Source organism: Ammospiza caudacuta, chromosome 19, assembly GCF_027887145.1.
Source record: "Ammospiza caudacuta isolate bAmmCau1 chromosome 19, bAmmCau1.pri, whole genome shotgun sequence".
NCBI classification, from domain to species: domain Eukaryota; kingdom Metazoa; phylum Chordata; class Aves; order Passeriformes; family Passerellidae; genus Ammospiza; species Ammospiza caudacuta.
Window position 1 is genome coordinate 8,725,673 of NC_080611.1, and position 16,064 is coordinate 8,741,736.

The 16,064-nt window shown below is 45.2% G+C and overlaps 1 protein-coding gene across 1 annotated transcript in view; it reads left to right on the top strand.

The window, feature by feature from the left end:
• Positions 1-1,640: 1,640 nt before the first annotated feature.
• The window catches only part of RAB11FIP4 (RAB11 family interacting protein 4), a 109,114-nt gene continuing 94,690 nt past the window's right edge, over positions 1,641-16,064 (top strand). The window contains exon 1 of the mRNA XM_058817225.1: positions 1,641-1,784. Coding sequence (XP_058673208.1) covers positions 1,641-1,784 — 144 coding nt within the window. The remainder of the gene's footprint in view (positions 1,785-16,064) is intronic.

The window sequence follows — 16,064 nt, forward strand, 5'->3', positions numbered from 1 at the left end:
CATCTGATCTCTGCACTTTGATTTATTTTTTTCCCAGACTGGAAAGACCATTTAGTACATCAGTGAGGGAAAGGAGAACTCTTCTGTGATTTTTTTTTTTTTTGTAAAAAATAAAGGAAGATCAAAGTGGCAGAGGCTCTGGAACCAGCTCCTTATCTCTCTGAGGGTGAATATGTGGGGAATTGTATTGCTGTCACTGTGTTGTTGATTGACAACTGACTTGCAGGCTACAGGGCTGTCAAGCCAGCTTCTTTCCAAACCTTGAATTTGCACATAAAAGTGTTGAGAGACTCATGCTCAAAGAAATAAAACTTCCTGAGAACACACTGGTTTCTGCAAAAGAGATAAATTTGAGCAGATTGCTCTAATCGTGGAATTTTCAGGGTTGTTAAGGGCCATATGGACCTCTCCTACTGCAAGAAGCAAATGAATGGATCCTGTCTCGATTCAAAACCTGCTGCACTTACATGGTCATTTCAGTTGGACAGCTTTATCAATCACCTACAGGACGTCACTCGGTGATTGATGGTCACCTGCACTCAGCATCTACAGCAGGAAAGGAGTGCTGGCAGAGGCACCGAGTACCTGAGCCTGATCTCCTGAGCTCCTTCCTCCCCTAGAGCTGCACTCATCGTGCCTGGTCTGAGTGCAGGAGCCAGAGCCATCCCATCTCCCCTCTGGCAGCTCACAGCTGTGGGCTCCAAAGGCAGCCCAAAACACTCCTGAGAGAAAGAAAAGGGGCAGAGCACAGAGATCAAATTAAAACCCAGCCATGGAGCACAGCAGTTGCAGGCGGCTTTAATGAGGAATCCTGCAAAGGCAGGGACCTTCCTTCGTTCCGCTTTGCCTGACTGAAGCGGGGGTGGGCAGTGGCAGTGCCCGGCCAAGCGGCGATCCCTCCCCGGCTCTGCATGCTCGCTTGAGCGCGGGGAGCTGCGCTTGTCCTGCCCTGCCTTAATTGTCCCTTAACTCTCTACACTCGGCTTCTCCCCTCTACCCTGGAACTATTCAGACCAGGCTTTTTCTGAGAAAAAATATTACAGTGTGACAGGTGTTTTATTTGGGGTGTCGGACTGAGGCATGGAGCAGTGAAGGGTCCGTGCGCTGCCGCAGGGCCCGGGGGATGCCAGGCCAGCTGCGTCCCGGGCTGCTGCTGCTGCTGCTGTCCCTGCTGTGCACCCTGCCTCGCTCCCTGCCCGTTCTCCGCTCCTCGGGCGGCTTCCCTGCCATGGCCGCTGTTCCCACATCCCGTCCCGCTGTTCCCCCGCTCTCCGTGTCCCCCCGGCCCCCCTGCTCTCGGGCCCGCTGTCCCCCCGTCTCTGTCCCCCCGTTTCTGTGTCCCCGTCCCTCCCGGCCCCGCCGGGGCCTCCCTGCTGCCCGCGGCGCCCCCTGGCGGCGGCCGCGCCTCCCTCAGCGCCATCCTCCCGCTCTGCCCTATTGTTCTCCCGCCCGTCGCTCGCTCCCTCCCTCCGCCGGGGCTCGCGTCCTCCCTGCGCTCTCCACCATCCCTCCCTCCATCCCTTCCTCCTCCTTCTCGCCGTCGCTCCCGCCCCGCTCCCCGGAGCTGATGTCACGCACCCGCTGAAGGCGCGGGCGATCATGGCTGCTGCGGCCGCGGCCGTGCCGCCGGCCTCCAGCTAATGCCCGCGATGGAGCCGGCCAGCCTGCTGCGGTTCCTGCGGAAGCTCAAGGAGGTTTTCGATGTGTGCGATGAGGATGCGGACGGCTTCATTCGCGTGGAGCACTTCGTGGCCCTGGGGCTGCAGTTCGGCCAGGGGGATGAGGTGAGTGCGGCGACTCCCGGCCCCCGGGCAACTTTCACCTGCTGTGTGTGGCCAGACCCCGCCCGGGCCGCCCGTCACCCGCCTGCCCTCACCGCGCTCCCCGTCCCTTCGGGAGCCCCAGGTTCGTGCCTCGGGGCAGCCCGGTCCCGGTCCCGCTCCTTTCGGGGTGCCTCGGGCTCCCTCCGTTCCTCGGGGGTGCCAGAGCCTCCCCTTGGCGGCCTGGAGCCCTCAGGGCCATCAGCCGCCTTCCCCCTTTCCCGTGGAGCCCTTCCCGAAACCAGCCCGGCCCCCCCTTTCCCCAGGAGCATCTCCCGTCCCTCGGGGCAGCCTTGGACCCCTCCGGTACAGGGGCCGGTCGCGGCTCCTTTCGAGGGCTGTTTTTATTCCGGGTTTTGTCCGTCCTGGCTGAGCTGAGCTCGGTGGGGCATTGCGAGCGGAGCCGGTGCGGTGTCTGGGTAGTCAGGGAAGCACCTGTGCAGGAACCCCAAACCGCCCGGGCATAAGGGCTCCATTCATCCCTGCTCCCCCCAGCCCCTCATCCGTGCTCCCCCCAGCCCTTCATCCCTGCTCCCCCCAGCCCTTCGGTGACACAGCGTAAATCTGGAGTCGCGCCACCGGTCTCGGCGGAGCGTTGCGTCAGTGGGGCCGGTGTAAATCGTGACATCAGTGGAGATGGGAGTGGGATTCGGGCCAGAGGCGGCGAGGGCAACGCCGTGCGCTGGATGGAGACAGTTCCCTTCAGTGATTCAATCAAGGGCTGCAGCTCCAGCGAAATGAACCAGCAGGAAACGCTTTCTTAGCAGAGCTCTTGGGATGTTACACTTTACTGTTCAATTTCATCCTCTTGGGATGTTACACTTCACTGTTCAATTTCATCCTTTTGGGATGTTACACTTTACTGTTCAATTTCATCCTTTTGGGATGTTACACTTCACTGTTCAATTTCATCCTTTTGGGATGTTGCACTTTACTGTTCAATTTCACGATGCACCCCAGCAACTTTGGGTGCCCGGGAGGAGGAGTGAAGTTGGGACTATGACGAGGTTTGGGAAACCAGTGTCAAACAACCTTTTAGAGTACAATAAAACAAATTAATGTGAGGAGCTAATAAAACAGTGATTTATAGAGGCATGCCAAAGAGGAAGCAAAGCCAGAGTGAATTCAAGTAATTGTTGGAGCAAAGTGTGTATTTCTAGCTTGCCACTCGTAATGGAACACAGCTTGTGAATTAAATCAGGAAATCAGGAGACAGAAGGCTTATTACTTACAGATAGTCACAGGTCTTAAACATTTTCTTAATGAGAAGCTGCAGTTTGTGGTTTTAACAAGCAAAATAAGGAGAAATGAGTAATTGTAACAAGTTTTATTGATTTGGGTTTGTCTCTTGTATAATTTTATATAAACTAATAGAACTATTTTAAAATCCTTATTGCCAGATAAACTGCATCCAAATTGCTTTTTGCACTGCTGTGTTTATTTGGAAGCAGATCAGGGGCTTTCTTGTGCAGCACTGAGCAAGGCTGACAAAATTCCACTGGCTGTTCTGCAGCAGGATGACACTGAGGTCACAACAATTCTTTTTGGTTTTAGCAATCTTTCAGGTTGCAAGAGTGGAGTGGGTTCTGTAAGATGCAACAGAGGGTTCAGGTGATGATCTCATAAGCTTAGAGTGAATTGGAGTATATTAGTAGAAAAATATTTAAATGGAGAGAAAGAGAAAACTGGAAATCCCAGTAAAGACAGGGCTAGAAGTACCAGTTGTCAGTGATGTTTCAGGATGGGCTGCCTGGCTGGCCAGGCACAGAAGAGAGTGCCAGTGCTGAGAAATGCTTGCTCTGTATTTCTTTCAGTTGTAACTGGCAGTCTTTGATAAGATATTTGTGAAACTGGGACAGAGAAGTCTTATCTATATATCCTATTTCTTTATCTATCAGTGTTATATTATAACTTGTTCTGGTTTACTTCCCTGTGCCGGGTGTAGTTGGTGTTGGAAGTCCCTTGACTTCAAAGGAGCAGCTGAGTAAATGGGATTTGTAAATCACCCAAAGAGGTTTGCTACTGAAATACAGAATCAATTTTCCAAGTGCAGATTTACTCCAGAGCAACCACTGTAGGTGAGCAACTCTAGTTTAAAGGCTTGTTAAAAGTGAACTTTTCGTGTGATGAATCACAGTTGATGTTTGGAGATGGTGAGAATCTGCTCTCCCAAGGAACACAGTGCTTTCTACCTTGCAGGAACATCCCATGTTCTGTGTGGAAATGCATCTCATGAAATTAAACTGAGGAGACACTGTTAGGCAGCAGTTCTCTTTAACACATTAGAACATTTTTACTGTCAATGAAAATTAATTATATTTTTGATTATGCTAAACTTCTTGGGCTCCATCCATCTGGGCTCGCTTTACATCCAAAGAAATCTTTCCATGAGCATCAGTGGAAGATTGATTTGCCCTCATGTGCTATGAAATACAAACAGAATATTATTCTATTCAAAATAGGGTCCTATTTTGTAGCACTGTGTACTGAGTAATTCTGGTACTTACCAACAGTAGCCTGGGGTCATGTCTATGAAATGAGAGAGTATCTATGAAGGGCACACAGATTTCTGTCTCTTCTCTACTTCCTCAGAGCTACCACCATCCAAAGTTTGGAGTCTACAAATTCTTAATACTAACTTTAGTAGGGTTTGTAGGGCATTTAGCCTTTTGTGGGTTTTTTTCTTCTTCTTTCTGTTTTCTTTTTCTTTCTTGTGTGTGGTGTGTAGTCAACATGCTGAATTTTATTATTCCTGAAAGATAACAACTCTCTGAAAACTGCCCCAAGGCAAAATCGTTGCAGCAAGGCAGCAGCTTTCCCTTCAAGCAAAGCACTCCCTACCTGCACAGTCAAAATAATAAACTGTAATGTTTCTGGTTAACTTTTTCTATTTTATTTTAATGGGCTTTTGAAATCTCTGCTTCTAATAGGTTCTAGCAAGTTTGCTTGCAAGCTTTTACTTTGCCCTGCGAAGCATGTGGTTCAACTAGAGGGAAAAAGGATTTGATTGTATTGATTTGGCAGAGCCAGGAGCAGAACCAGGTCTCCAAATTCCTGAATTTACAGCGGACCTGACTGGCTGTCAAGCACTGCTTGCATATACACACAGTTGTGGAACTTGTACTTAGTTGGGCATTCTGGCCTCTGCTCATCCCCTCTGACTGAAGGCATTTAACTGAGTCTCCATCAATCTTCCTCTGTGGACATTGATGAGCAGTTGAACACTCAGAGGCTGTAGCAGGACCAAAGGATGAAATAAATCCCTCAGAGATGCTTCTTTCTCTCCAGGACAACACAAACTCCTAGCTGAGACTTTTGGTTCTGTGCTTGGGTCTGACTTTCCTCGTGAATGGGGCATTTGCCGCTTGTGTAGAAATCTGAAGAAAGGCACCAAGGGCTGTTTCCACAGCGACTTGACTGGATGGCATGTGCTCACTAGCTAAAGAAACACTTCACATAACACTGAGAAATGCCAAGAGTCGCTCACCATCTGGTTCCCTTTCACTGGGAAATAGTTGCAGTACAGCCAAGTGTCTGGGAGCATTGTGAGTGACACGTTCAGCAAGCCCCAGTTCTGGCAGGGGATTGTGTGAATGTGGATTTCAGGGTAGTGCCAGTTGATGTTTCATTATGCCAGATTCTACGTAAACTCCACACTCAGTTTTCAGCAACAAGTGAAGTAAGCTGAGCGTGTTGACAGCTTCTTTCTGAGGCAGGTAAACGCCTTTTGGAGGTGCAAACCATGCAGGTGCTCACAGAATCATCTTTGTCAGGGTGAGATCTGCTCATCGACTTGAGCAGTGTCACAATTAAAAGGGACCTTCAGCAGCTAATAAAATGTATAGGCCAATATCAATTACTCACATGAGTGGACAGTAATTCACTTAAAGGCAAAGTGGTATAGAACAGAAATAGCTAAAAATGAGTTAACGTATTTCTCATGAAGAGATGAAAATTTCTGGCCAAAAAAAAACTGCAGTAGGAAAATGTTTGTTGCTAATTTCAGTCATCAGCCCCAGTCAGGGCTGAAGTTAAAGGCACCAACCCCAAGTGCAGCCCCAGCAGTGGGTTGTGGCTGTGTCTGAGTTTAATGGCATTCCTGGTGCTTCCCTTGCTGTCAGATGTGTCCCAGGAGCTGAGGCTGAGGTACTCCAAACAGCCCTTGTGCTGTAACCACTCCAGAAGCTGCTTCTCCTGTAATTCAGGACTGTGATTTCACTGCCTGGCAATCCAGAGCCTTTCTGAGGAGTCTGGGTGAAATTCAGTAGTGAATTCACTACACCTGGCTGCAGCTCAGAGTTGCACCCAGAAATTGAAGGAACCAAAATTCCTGTCCATGTGCACAATGACAGAATAGCTCATATCTTCTTGGTAATGAGTCTGCAGCCATGAGAAAAAGAGAAAAAAGAGACTTTGGCACTGAAACATTGAAACAAAAGGGTGTTATTGAGTGATACTGCCATTCTTATAAGGGCATACTTTTTCTTTGCTTTTCCTGGAAATAATTATTGAAGGAAAAAATAAAATATTTGCCTAGATAGTATCAAGGATACAAAGAGCAGTCCCACGTGACAGTGTTTTCTAGGCAGCAGCAAGGCTGCTATGCATTCAGATTCCTTAAAACTCTATTTGCTAATGACCCAGATGTTTAATGTGATTTACAATGACTGGAAAAAAGAGAGTTCTGAAGTGGACAGTGGGTGCTCAGTTTAAGGATCAGTAAAGGTACAGCCACTATAGCCTCCCTAATTCCATACGAACTAGCAGTGAATATGTTTAAAATAGCCTTTTGAAAAATGCTGAAACCAAGCATGTATTTCTAAAGAGCTGACATAAAGCAAGCTTGGTATTTAGTGTTAATGAAAGGTTTGCCAAAGCACTGTGGTGGAGAGAGGAGCTGTGGGTTTGCTGTGCACTCATGAGTTTAATTTGTTATGTAATGTTTGCATTTCAAAGGTGAGAGCTCTGAGGGGTACAGCTGAGAATTGATGCATGTACAGCTAAGAATTGATTATTGCTGTGTTTTGCAACACAAGTCAGTGATCTGAAACAGTAAATTCTTAATGCCTGAAGGAAAGGAAATCAATTTTGATAGCAATTCTTGATATTTGAAGGAATTAAACTATTGAACTACCACAGTGTTTGCATTTAGCACAGGTACAGTGATATTGTGTTGACACATCATTAAATGCAAAAGTAAAAAATGCACGAATGAAGAATAGAAGACAGTACAGTATAGAAAGTAGCATATGTAAGTGGTGTGTTAAAACATTTAGCTGCCAGGCAGGGCCATGTATTTTCTATGCAAATTTTTCTTCCTCCATCCTGATTCAGTCCATGCTGTTAAGTTGTAAAATTGGTATTCTTTGTCTGTGGTATCCCTGCATGTTCTCCAGAAATTTGCTCTTGCAGATCCTATGAAGGATTTCGGATTTCTCACATGTATTGATTTTATTCCTCTAATATGATTAAGCTCTGAAAAGCAAATTAAACAAAATTGCTGGAAGGGAGGGCAAGTCTTGGAGGGAGAAAAAGCCACTGCCATCCAGTATTGGGGGGGGGTGATCCCCAACACAGAAATTTTTTTGGCTTCTAAATGGCATTGTTACCTGCAATTTAGCACAATTGACTCATGCTCAGCAGCAGTGCTTTTGTAGCAATGAAGTGGAAACAAGTAAAAGGCCTTATAATGTTTAATGTTTTTATTTTCTGTGCAGTTGACATTATAGTTTCCTATTAATTTTATCGTATTTCAATGCTGATCGTCACAAACATTTTAATATCCTTGATCTGATTTTTGCATCAGACTGTCTGCTCATGAGTTCTAGCAGTTCTTAAAATATGCAGGATTTGGGAGCACACGTGATCTCAGACCTAGATCCTGGCACAGGCTGCTGAGTAAACCCATCCCTGAGCGTGGTTAACTCAGTGCAGGCTGTGATGAAGCACATGAATGATAAAAGAGAGTGTCAGACACAATCACTGCTACTCCAACATATGGTTTTACAACAGCAGAGTGAGTGTGAACCAAGCACTGTATGATACCCTTTTACTCAAGATACAACTGAAGGGCCTCGCTTGGAGAGATTGCAGGTGTTTCTGTCGTTGTGTGTGCTGGTTTCAGGTTTTGTGTGCAGTTAAATTATAAATAATAGCAGGGCTCCTTCCTAAGCCTTGAATCCATTTCAGTTCTGAAGGATGTTCAGCCCCAGAATGAGAGACAGGACTGAACTGTGGGGTCAAAATACAGCAAGGGAAGCAGGGTCAATGCACAGGGCACAAAATGCAGGCACTGGGAAAATTGCAGTGACTCCTTGGATTTTAAAGCTGCTTTGACAGTTTAGTTTGGGTGAAGGTTTATGGTTTTAGGGGGTCAAGTGAAAAGCTCAGAAACAGGTGAGACTTTTCTCTGTTAGGATTCCTGAAATTAGAGGGAAGGGTACTGGGGTGGTGTGCTCTGGAATACAGAGGATATTGGGCTGGTGAAATGAGGGGTGGTTAAGAATGATTACATTTCAGAACTTATATATGTGTTTTTTCAAGTATTTCATAACATCACATATACATCTGCATTGTCAAACTTGGTTTTTTCCCCTTTGGGGGACATTCTGGTGGCTCCATCACCTCCAGATGAGCTGACTCTCCCTGATGGGATCCAGATGGCTTCTGGAACATGGGATATTATTTTCCAGTGGCACTTCTGTTGTTATGATAAAATATCCAAGCAAACATGCAAACAGCTTTGTCCATGTGTTTGCATGGTATTAACAGATTTGAGAAACTATCTTAAAATATTGGTGACTTTTCTAGTTTAGTAGTAAGTGACTATATGGGCAGTTTTAAGCCTAATATAGGATGTGTATGTTGGGATGTGTTCTAAGGCCACTTTCTCAGTGTTGTAACCTACAGGAGAATTTTGTAGGAGAATTTTGCTGCACACTTTACATGGATTCTTTAACAATTGCTTTATCAGTCTGGCACATTATTTTTGCCTTAAAGAGGTAGGAATGTCATTAACTTCACCTTTTGGGGTTTCTTATAAGTATGATATCTTGATGGATTTAATTTGAAGCTAGCTTTTTATTGACACAATTTAAATTGGAATATTTGGCAAATAACAAGTGAAAATGCTCCAAAACATAACATTTTGCTCAACACAAAGCATTTTTCTCTTTTCTTCTGAGAAACATGAAAAAGAATAAATGGGTTTGATTTCCTTTTCTTGGTAAGAAAGCTGAAAAATCAATTTTTTACCAAGTTATATATTGAGCAAGTGCAGAGACTTTGTGGATGTTGGAGGAAGGAAAAATATGTTGTTCAGTTCTCTGCCTAATGGAGTTGTGTTCAGGTTGCAGTTATCCAGAGCTGTGGGGAAAATAAAGCAACAGGTAAAGCAAAACCATGAATAATGCCAAGCCATGTAAGAGACAAGACAATGTAATCTGCATGAAAAGAAAATCAGTGAGTTCGTGCAGGAACTAGGAACAGCTTTAAAGTGTGGTACAAGAGAATGTAGGATTATGGTCCGTTAATGTTTGCTTGGCTATGATTCATTTATTGCAGCCAGATATGGGGGAAACTTGTGAATTTTAGCCTCCAGCCTGAAGAGTGAATTGTGTCTTTCATTCCTCAGTTCTCTCTGGGATTGCTTGAAAATAAAGAATTGAGGAGTGCTTTGGGACACATCTTCAAAGGAGCTTTGATAATGTCAGTTTTGCTTTTCCTGCTGAGCAATTACAAGGCCTGGAAGTTTCCACTGAGGAAAGCTGCATCTTGCCTCCTCACCTGGGAGTTGATGCTCTTTGCCAAACACAAACTGCTCTGCACGCTCGGCTGCATTTCCCTGGGATGTGCTGTGATATTTGCTTCCAATCAGACAGTCAAATGTGGCTTCTTTAGAGAGAAATAGGTTTGAGCAGTCTGCTGTGGACAGCTGTCATTTGGGAAGGTCTGAATTTGAAGGTCAGTGCATCTGTAATGCCAGTGTGGCTTTGGGGGTGGCAGATTATGATCTTCATCAATAATCTACCACCTCTCCTGTGTCCTGTAGTCACCTTGACTCGTGACTCTGCTGGTGCTGGAGAGGATTTCTGGACATCTTTCAGCAGGATTGGAAGCTTGGGCCCTAACCAAGCTCACAATGTCTTTCCAATGGGTGAAAAGACAATTTGCTATGTACAGGGAATTTGGCACAGGTCAAGTTACTGTTGTTGTGTAAATGCTGGCAGATGCAGATAATTTGTTTCTTGATTTAGATAGTCACCCAGATAACCTCTGGGAAAGGTCAAATATTCCCAAATTTCTTGCATTTTGCCAGTGGTTGTGGCAAGATTGATTTTTTCTGTGTGTGTAAGCCCTGGTGATTTCTCTTACTGTATTTTTCTTGTACTCTTGGCCTCACTACTGCCAACTGCACTTCTTTTCTGAGAAATAATTTTTTTCCCCTGTGGCATTCTAAATATGTTTTCAGAAGCCTGACAACCCTGGTGTGTGGCAGCATCCTCATGGTACTCCTGCCTTGTTCTCCCTGGGTGGGTGGTGGGGGCTGGTGATGCTCTGTATCAGGGGTTTCTTTGGGGTGGGCGCTGAATATTCCGTGCATTGGCACAGCAGGGCCAAACTGCTGCTCTCAGTCTGCTGCCTGGGGCCACAGAATGGTTTGAGGAGGAGGAGGAGGGCACCAGGCAGCAGGGAAATTCAGTGCAGGAGGATGGATAGTGCCTCAAGGGAGGCACCATGAACAGACTGCAATCCCCACTGTCACTCTGCAGCATCACAGCCCTGCCTGGGCACTGCTTCTGCTGGAGACTCTCTAAAGCAATGTGTGATGTTCTGGCCTCACTGTGTTATTCTCTGGATTTATTCCTTCCATCTTCAGGGACAGCCTCAGTTCTGAACTCAACATGGCTTTTTGGTGGGTGCTCCTGTTTGAGTGAGGGTCATTGTTAAGCTCTGGTTGTGTTACAGCAAAATGGCACCTGTTTGGAAGGGAAGGGAACTTTGGAGGGATTGGTCTAAGTGGTCATAAACACAGATGATTTACACAACACTTCAGGTGAAAAGTTTGCTTGATTGAGTTGGTGGCATAATGTGGCCATAAATTACCTTTGGGTTTATTGCAGTTGGCTGCTGCAGCAGGTCTTCAGCAATACATTCTGTTTGGTGGCACTGCTCCCAATTCAGTGCCTGACACTGCTTGCATTTTGTAGATGTTGCACTATTCTGTAGAGCTGCTTCCCTGGGTTTGTGGCACAGGGTGAAGAGAGTAGGAGAATAGACTCCTCCCATGGCAGGAAATTGCTGATGACTCTATTTTAGGGAAGAAGTGTAAAGAGGCACATTTCAAATACCTTTTTACAGGGGGAAGGGTTGCCATGGATAACAGCTGTGAAACATTAACATCACACCACAGCTGCCACCCCCTGCCCTGTTTGACTTTGTTCTGGAAGGACCATGAGCATCAGATTTGTACTCCAGACCTCTGGATGGCAGAGGATGGCAGAGGATGGCTGAAGAGACACAGACAGTTTTTCCTGTTGGCTTCCAGAGGTGTTTCCTAAGCCCACGGGGACACCAGGCTGAGCTCCCTCTGCAGAGCAAAGCTGCAGAATTGGCCTTTGGGAGCGGGGTTTTTGGATAAAGAGGCGTGTCCTCAGTCCTTTGAAGTGCCAGCGAAGTGGAACCTCGCTGAGCTGGTACCTCCCTTCCCTTTTCACACTCTGTGACTGCCTTACAGCTCCCAGTGCCTTAGAAGGTTCATTCATTGAATAACACGAGTGCCAGTCACAGAAGGTACTTCTTTAATTAACCAAATACTATTTCAACTTTAATTTCTCTTCTTTTCCCCTGTGTTCTCTCTCCCACTCTTGCTGCTGATAGAAACATTCCCATTTTACAATCAGTCTTTTAGTCATCACTTCTGCTTGGCTTTGGTGAACCTGCTGTCAGTAGCTCTGTGCCACCATCAGCTCCACCCTGAGGTTTCTCTAAATCAGCTGGACAGAAGGATCTCCTTGGGAAGGGGGAAGGAGGATGTTCCCTTCTAAAGGATTGCAAACTTATGGTCAGCAGTGAATGAATGCAAAGGAAATAACTGGTGAAGTGCACCCTGTGAAACCGGGAGTTGCTGTTTGAGGGAGTACCTGTGTGTATCTTAATCCCCACAAGCAGGAATTGATTTCTAGGAGTAAACTGCCAGCCTGCAATGGAAATGGATTTTAAGACCCAAAGCGTGTGCTCAGTGCACACTGTAATTAGATTGTGATTGCAATTTCAGCACAGCACTGAACTTCAACCTTTTAAAAACTCCATCTTTCTTCAGAAGCTTATGGGGTTATCTATGATATCAGCAATGGACTCAAGGAATATCACAGCTATCAGATGGGGAGGAAAGGAGAGGCTGTCAAAAGATTAAATTTTGACAGCATTTTAAATGTTACCCCTTACACTGTATTTAATGGTTCTCTAGTTCTTCTAAAAATCAGTGGCTCTAAAATACTCCAGTCATTTTTGAAAATGTGATTTTATTTCCCCAAGTACAACACAGACTTAGTGAAATTTTGCTTTGGCCCTAGGAAAAGACTCAGGAGGTGCTAGACACAATAACTCATTGCTCTCCACAGAGCAATTTTCCCCTCTGTCAGAACTGACTGCTGTGCTTTCTGTTATTAATGAGGGAGTTACAGTTCTCTTTAGGAGAGGTTTCCATGTTATCTGCTGCTTGGCACTTCAGAGACTCTTACTAAAGAGCTGATGTGATTCCCATGAAGATTTTGTGCTCTCTCTGTTAAATGGGTCACTCCATGCCAGATAACATGAGCAGTGTCTGCACCACTTCTTGGGACCAGCAAGGAAAGCAGGCTCAGTACAGGCTGTGTGTCAGCACTGCTTGAAAGGAAAACCCCTCATGATTTTAAAATATTCATCTTTGCTCAACTAATAGGACCAAAATAAAATAATAAAATAAATGGGTTTTTTTTGGTGCCAGATTAATAGATTTAGGTCACAGACTGTAAATGAGCGTGACTCAGCTGTGTGAATAAATCAGTTCACTTGATTGTGGGATGAATTTACACATGCAAAGCTTTTAATAGGTAATGAATATTCAGGGTCTACCACATGGTAGGAGATCTGAAAAAAAGGCTTAGGTTCCAGCAGGCCTGGCTCTCAGTGAGCAAGTGTTAGAAAAAGTGTCTTGGGGTGGCAGAGAGAGAGCAGTGCTGCTCTCATCCCTGCTTTTTTCCTCTTTGCTGTTGCTGATAGGAATGCAACAGTGTGATGCACCAAATGTGCAACTGGTGGCTTCACAAGACAGGTTTGACCATGCTGTGTTGATGCTCAGAGCTTGTTGTTCTGTTATCACCATTTGTGGACATCAGATGGAGTTGAATGGGTGTTGATGGGGATCTGAGATCTCCCGGTAGCTGCAGAGCCCTTGGGGAGCAGTTGCTCACCCCAGCCCTGTAGGCAGGGAGGCAGCACCAGGCCCTGTTTTAGTTTAGGGTAAAAGGCTCAAATCTGAGCAGTTACAGGAAATGTTTGATAGAGCATTTACCAACTAAGTTCATGGTGAAGAAGGTGGCTCCCCTGGGTTCTTAGGAACCAACACGAGGTTTGAGGTGGTAAAATCCTGTTTCAGTGAGAGTCATGGCTTTAATTTGCACTGCAGAGCCCGTGCTCATGTAGGAACAGACAAGAAATGCATGACTTTCCTGAGCCCTCTTGAGAAAGTCAGCATCCTGTAATAATTCCTATTTTCTTATTTTTTAAATACTATTCACAAGAGTGGTGGGGAAGGGAAATAAAGCTGCTGGTGCAAAGTTACCCAAGTTAAGAACAGGTCACAACATGACTATCAAGTGTTTTATGTTCAATATTTTTGCTTGCAGTAGAGATTTCTTGCCAGAGCTCTCTGTGGAATTAGTTTGAAAATCTGAGTTCGAGGTAGCTGGATAAGAAAAAAGGATTTGGCAGTTCTGTGGAAATCTTTAATCAAAAAGGGTCTATCCAACACCTCAGCAATGTTCTCCTGGGCACAGCCTTTCAGTGCTTTGCATGTGCCAGGACTGAATCACAGCTGATGACGAAGCAGGAGGGGTGACAGGGCTGATCTGGAACGTGTCTGGTGCAGGTGTGGTGTGTGTCAACCTGCACAGGAACTTGGTGTGTGGACAGCCCTGGGGATGATCAACACCTCCTGAAGTGGGGAAAAAGGAGGAACACGTTTCTTACCAAAGCTGAGCTTGTGATCCATGTGCAACCAGGACCTTCTGAAATTACAGCATGCAGTTCCAGAGTTTGTGGTGCTGACAAGCTTGATAAACTTCCTTACTTCTGCTGAAAATTGATCAACTCAAAGACAACCAAACAAAACAAAATAAAAGGTGTCTGAAAGGCAGGAGAAGAGCTTAAAAGCAGCATTGTTGCAGGGAAGTCTGGTATAACCTGCGCAGCTTCTGCTCTGCCTGAGTGTAGCCAGGCACTGATGGATGGTCTGAAACACGTGGCAGTGTTTGTACCATTGGTAAAAAGACAATAAAGGAGAGGAGAAACCAGGGCTCAGCTGTGCCAAGCACTGAGATGGGTGCTCCTGGGGATGTTAGTAGGGTTTGGGTGTGTTAAGATAAAAGCATTGCTGGTTTCTGTTGAGTAAAAGGCTCAAATTGAATGCATTTGATGATTTGTTGAACTTAAACCATATTTCTTTCTCCTCAAAAAGTCCTGTATGATTTGGGGCATCTGTTTTAACAGGATTGACTGGAAATCAATCTGAAAGCATGAGGGATGTAAAAATTGACAGTTTTCTGGGGTTTAACCATATACAGAATTCTACAGCAAAAATACATTTCATTCTTAACTTTTAAAAACAGAGTAAAAATCTGCCATTTCCATTCACTACCACAGGTTTTAAGGTGGTTAATTTATTGTTTGATTCTGTTACCTGTAAGAGCTAAGCAGTGGAAGAAGCTATAAAATGTTTAAGATATTTGAGTGGAATGCCTGGGTATTACTGAATCAGTCCTCCCAAGCTATAGCATAATATTCCTGGTGAGACAAGGGCCACATCTTTGAGAGACAGCTCTAAGGGGATAAGGCTAGCAAACAGAAAATGGAGAACCAGGAAGGTTTTTTTGACAGACAGAGGGTTTGAACCTGCGGAATTCTGAACTGGCAGCTCAGCTTTGTGGCTGTGCTGAACTGGGGCTGAAGTGCTCAGTGTTCTTGCAAGGTGGGAGTCTGAACACCAGAGCAGGGCTGGGAAGGAAAGGAGCTTGCTGATCAAGATGTTCCAAAGTGCATCTTCAGGACAGGTCTGAGTAAACACTTTGTGATAATGCTGTCAGACTAGATGATAACACAAAATATTCTGACAGCCTACTTGGTCTGGAAGCAAACACTGTCTGTTCCTTTGCAGTGATTTCTGATTAAACTGGAGACTCTGGTTGCCAACAGCCCTGTGCTAGCCACTGGGACTCAAGCATTGACTCCTGTTTGGCATGAAATATTCCAATGTTTAAATAAAATCATGTGAATGATAAGAATCATCTTTTTATTTGGAAAATTAAACTGCTTTAACACTTTATTAAAGCTCTCTGAGCTCTATCTGAGGCACAGACAGCAGTGAGAAAGCTCACATACACGACACAAAATAAATTGCTCAAGAGAAGGTTTTTGATGTAAGTGCCCTCCATCTATATTTAGCATTTGTATCTGACCTTTTAAAATAACCCAGGTGCAGAAAACATGCTGGAATACATCACACCTAAGGTGATCTTCAAATACACTTCCTGCCTTCCAGAGAGCCCTGCTGTTTGCAGTGAAGAGCAATCAGGTTAGTCAGAATAACTGAGAAACAGGAAATTATATGCAGGAAAATCTCCAGGTGTGCAGATTGTGTGCACTACCTGTGTAGCAGAGTCTGCATCCTGGGTAAGCTGTGCATTGGGAACAGAAGGATTTGTGCCAGTCCATGAAGCTGATTTACAGTAGGAGGATTAACAATAAATAAACAGGTTCCTCTTCACTAGGGATGGTCTGTCAACATATTGTGACAGTTCGGTGCATTAGTCAGCACAGCAGACATCATGTGAAAGTGTCACATCTGTCAGGAAATTGGCCGAATTACTCATAATTCTCAGGACTCTTGTTGTCTCTAAATGGCTTTTTCCTTATGTGAATTTTCCCCATGCCATCTTCTTCCTAAATCAAAGGTGGGGTGTTGTCAGAAGCTACCACCTGAAATGT